Source organism: Orycteropus afer, unplaced genomic scaffold, assembly GCF_000298275.1.
Source record: "Orycteropus afer afer isolate SDZICR_OR568_19922 unplaced genomic scaffold, OryAfe1.0 scaffold00136, whole genome shotgun sequence".
NCBI classification, from domain to species: Eukaryota; Metazoa; Chordata; class Mammalia; order Tubulidentata; family Orycteropodidae; genus Orycteropus; species Orycteropus afer.
The window spans coordinates 7,173,710-7,178,073 of NW_006921723.1; the positions used below are offsets into that span (position 1 = coordinate 7,173,710).

Genomic DNA, 4,364 nt, shown 5'->3' on the forward strand with positions numbered 1-4,364 from the left:
TTGAACTGCCAGCCTTCTGGTTAGCAGTCAAATGCCTTAGGCACTATGCCACCAGAGCTCCTAGCATAGAGATTAGGATTTACAAAACATTTTTGGGGGACATAATTCAATCCTTAACACCCTGTTACGCAATTTCCTTTTCGAATCATGAGCACACCTAGTACCACAGGAACCAGTGGCCAGACCTGACACACACACGCCACCCACAGCCTCACGCACTGACCATTCCTTGTTGCCAGGAAGTAGTTGTCAGAGCTAAACGCCAGCATGCCAACACCAATCCTGGGGTTTGCTCTGTCAGTGACAGGTTTCAGGGTCTGCAGAGAGACTGGCAGGGAGGCAATCTCATCTGGAAAAGAGGAGGAATAGTCACACTGCAATCTCTACATTGAGGCTGGCACCTGAGCCCCCTGTGAGGATGAGCCCCGCCCACAGGCAGGAGGAGGAAGCTCTGGATCCTCAACTACTGATGTTCAGGGAAGGAAAACTGACCCTGAACAAAGAACCTGCAGGATACATTAGCCAAATAAAGGGCCTGGTGTGGTAAAAGGCCTGCCTACCCCTCCCCAGGGGGCCATCCCTGAGCTGCTTAAGAACCTAAAGGTAATCTCCTCCCCTGAAGCCTGGTGAGCTGGGAAGGGGTGCCCGACACTTAAGCAATGCAGCTCAGATAGCTCTGACGTTCAGCATCTCTCTCTCCTGACTTCTTAGTTTATAATCTGTTTCAACCTCCCCTTCACCCTTCTGACTTTAGACTTTCCCAACATAGAAAAGGCTGTGTTAAGATCAGAAATAGTGGCTATGGAATTGCAACTAATGTTACAAAACCAGATGTGTATAAATTGTTGAATGGAAAACTAATTTGCTCTGTAAACTTTCACCCAAGCCACAATTAAAAAAAAAAAAACAAACAAAAAAAACCCTATGGAGAACAGTTCTATTCTGACACATATGACATACATACAATCCCATGAATCAGAACTGACTCAACAGCAACTGGTGGCTATGAGACATATCAACCAACTGAATTTAACAAATAAATATAATAAAAATATTTATGAGACAAAAAAAAAACCCAGAAGTGGAGGCTCTGACAAGTTCTGAAGCTGGCCCAGGTATGGCATGCTACAGTGCTCCAGACCTCTCCCCAGTGTACCAGTATTTCTGGAGCCCTGGGAAGGGCCAGCTGCTGTTCTAGGTGTTCCCTGTATCTTAGCATCCATCAGTGTCTTTATGAGGTAGGGCAGGTCTTCCATTGTGTCCATTTTATAGATGGGGAAGCCAGGATTCACACAGCCAGGATTCAAACCAGTTGGCAACCCAGTCTGATCCTTCACCCCAACAGCCTCCTGATCCCCTTCCTACCTCAACTAGGAAACCCTACCATTAATTTACAAACAGCGCCCTCCAAGTATCAGCGAACAAATCTGGATTTCCAGACCTTACAAATGCCACATAATCTCAAGACTGATTAATGAGCTGAGAGACACTGGCTAGATGTGACACAGGAAAACTGTGTGTGTGTGTGTTTGTGTGTTATTAAAGACCACCTAAAAGTTACTTAGACAAGATGGATTCACTTTCACGCAAAAATTCCTTCTGCTGCTTACATTTCGTCTCTGTGGTAGAGAGAGGCCTGGCTGCTGCTCTCAGGGGTGGGAAGGGAAGGCCCTCCAGCCCCAGCTTCGGATTTTTCTCTGCTTCCTTATAGACAATCTGAGAGACAAAGCACAGCTGTCATCAGCATCAGGCTTACAAACGCATATGGGAGCACCTGGAGGACAGATGCCCAACACAGACGGGAAAAGTGAGGAGACACTGACCCCACCCCAGTGTTAGACAACAGACCCCTCACAAAGGAGTGTGCTGTGTCTGCTTGAAGGCACTAACTGCCATTACTGCTGAGGGAAGAGAGAGATGCTGACCCCAACCTGCATTAGACTAACAGACCTCCTCACAAAGGAGTATGCTGTATCCACTCAGCCATATGGGGATTGCACATTTATTTTTCCTAACACCATTTAATTAGTTCTCCATAGTGTAACAAATAAAGAATTGTATTGTGTTGAGAAACAACATTCAAAAAATTAGGTCCAAAAGACCCAGTCTAAAATAAGGAAATGCATATTCACTCTAGGTCACCATTCAAAACCTTGATTCCTGGCCAGCTTCCTGAGGAAGGTACAGACAAAGAGAAAACCACGTGGTGGCAGGGAGGGGGAACACGACACAGCACACCCAGTGCACTTGTCTGGATAAGGGATCCCAGAAACCAAGCGCGGAGACAGACAGTGGCCAGGAGTGGGAGGGAGAGAGAAGCAGGGGAGTCTTGAGAGGCCCGGGCCCTAAAAAGGCTCAGCTCAGAGGCAGGGGCCTCATGCCTGAAGAGCCCAGAAGTAAGGGCTTTTAAAAAATGTGTTCTGACTAAACTGTGGTGAATGACTTTGGAAAAAATTAAGAATAAAAGGCAAGCCTTGTCAGGGCTGCCTAGCCGAGCCCCATGCACTCTGACCTCACCTTCCATGCTACTTCCCTTGCTCCCCTGGGTGAGGCACACCAGCCTCCACTGGACCTTTGAAGAATGGCCTTTCCCCAGCATTGCCTGGCCTGCTCCTCTCCTCCTCCAGCCCCCTTCACCTAAGCTGCTACATGTACCCCAGTGACTTTCCTCCTAGCACACCTGGGCATCTTATTCCCTGGCTGGCCCCTCTGCTAGAAGGAGAAGTCCACCAGGGCTGGGATTTTGTCATTCTCTGTCACTGCTATGTCTTAGCACCTAGAGCAGTACCTGGCCCACAACAGCCCTCAAGAACAGATGCACACTCACCCCAGGGCCTCTGCACTCCCTGTCCCCTCTGCCCGACACACATCTTCCCCAGGTGATGGCATCACTTCTCTCCTGTGTCCTCGTTTCTCTCCTATTTCTGCTCTAACACACTACTGACACCCAGCTCCTCCAGTCCTGGCACCCCCTGCCCATCCCTGCTGAGTCTGTCCTCCCACTCTTCTCAGGCTGTGAGCCCAGAGCCCAGTGCCAAGCAGGACAGTAGACACGCAGGTGTATGTTGCAGCCAGACATCTGGTCTAATCCATAGAAAGCAAGAACTAATCCATAGAGAGACCCAAGAACAAGACATTTGTAGGGAGGGAAGGAGTGAAGAAAAAGCTAAGGGCAAGGACACCACTTCCTTTGGGGACCGTGGTAAAGCAAAATGGAAGATCATGAGTAGAGCATGAGATCTGAATTGTATCGTTAAGCGTTTACGATGATTCAAGACCTGGATTAAATAATATATCAATATATAATGTAAAGAGAAAGAGCAGTTTCCTATCTCCACTCCAATAATACTGCTCAGCCAGAAACACACAATGCCACACTTACGATCTTGGGATTGTTAATGGTCGCAGGATGCCCAAACTCCGTGATCATCTTCCAAGTCACATGATTCAAAATGCGCACCTGGTTAAAGAACACCATGAAGCAAGTGTTAGCACCACTGTGACCCCTTGCACCCCAAACCATGCAGGCAGTCCTGATGGACAGGTTTTAACCGCAAACACTACCAAGTCCCACCTTTCCGTCGTAACTTCCAACCGCCAAGAACTGGCTGCTGGGGCTCCAGGCCACAGACTTGATGCCTAGGGACCACTCGTATGCACAGTAGGTTGACAGCAACCGGCCATCCAAAGAGTACAGCAGGATCTTATACTAGACAAGACATTGCAGTTGTTATTTAAACATCACAGGGACCTGAGTCACCAGGGACAGAGCCACCACAGAGCAGGACTGCCCGGACAGTGGGGAGTCAGTCAGTAGAGTGTGCAGTCAAGACTGTCCTGGTGCACAGATGAGAGAACACTGATATCACTGCATTGCCCTCTAGTGAATAAATCAAAACCAGCACACCAAAGTGCAAGCACTGTGCAAAGAGGGCAAAGGGGTATAAAGCTAATGACTTGCTGATGAAAGTTCTTCAACTCAACATCTGAAATATGATAAGTCAACCAAATCGCAGCATTCAAAAAACATTAGGTAAGTATGTTATTGGTAAAAGTTCTTAGAAGAGAAAGTGTTTACAGGGTCATTTTTTATACCTCCAGACAGGTGTCCCACACAGCCAGCACACAGCCATTGGGAGCCCACTCGATCCCAACAAGATCCTGGGTGTCAGTCTCAAAGTGCTTACAAAGGAAGAGGGAAACAGATTAAAATCTGGAAATATTTCCTTAGATCATTACATCTATTTTGTAACTGAGGTTCTCAACACATTCAGAATCTCATTTTCTTATACAGAAATAGGCACTAACATCTACAACCCTGCCCTGCTTCGATACTGAAGAGGTTCTACACATGCACCCATCAG

At 47.5% G+C, this 4,364-nt stretch overlaps 1 protein-coding gene across 1 annotated transcript in view; it reads right to left on the reverse strand.

The window, feature by feature from the left end:
* WRAP73 (WD repeat containing, antisense to TP73) overlaps window positions 1–4,364 on the reverse strand; it is a 45,381-nt gene that overhangs the window by 5,213 nt on the left and 35,804 nt on the right. Inside the window, exons 6-10 of the mRNA XM_007945524.2 lie at window positions 4,096–4,182; window positions 3,575–3,709; window positions 3,383–3,460; window positions 1,611–1,716; window positions 224–349 (exon numbers count right to left, since the gene is read on the reverse strand). Of these exons, the coding sequence (XP_007943715.1) occupies window positions 224–349; window positions 1,611–1,716; window positions 3,383–3,460; window positions 3,575–3,709; window positions 4,096–4,182 (532 nt within the window). The remainder of the gene's footprint in view (window positions 1–223; window positions 350–1,610; window positions 1,717–3,382; window positions 3,461–3,574; window positions 3,710–4,095; window positions 4,183–4,364) is intronic.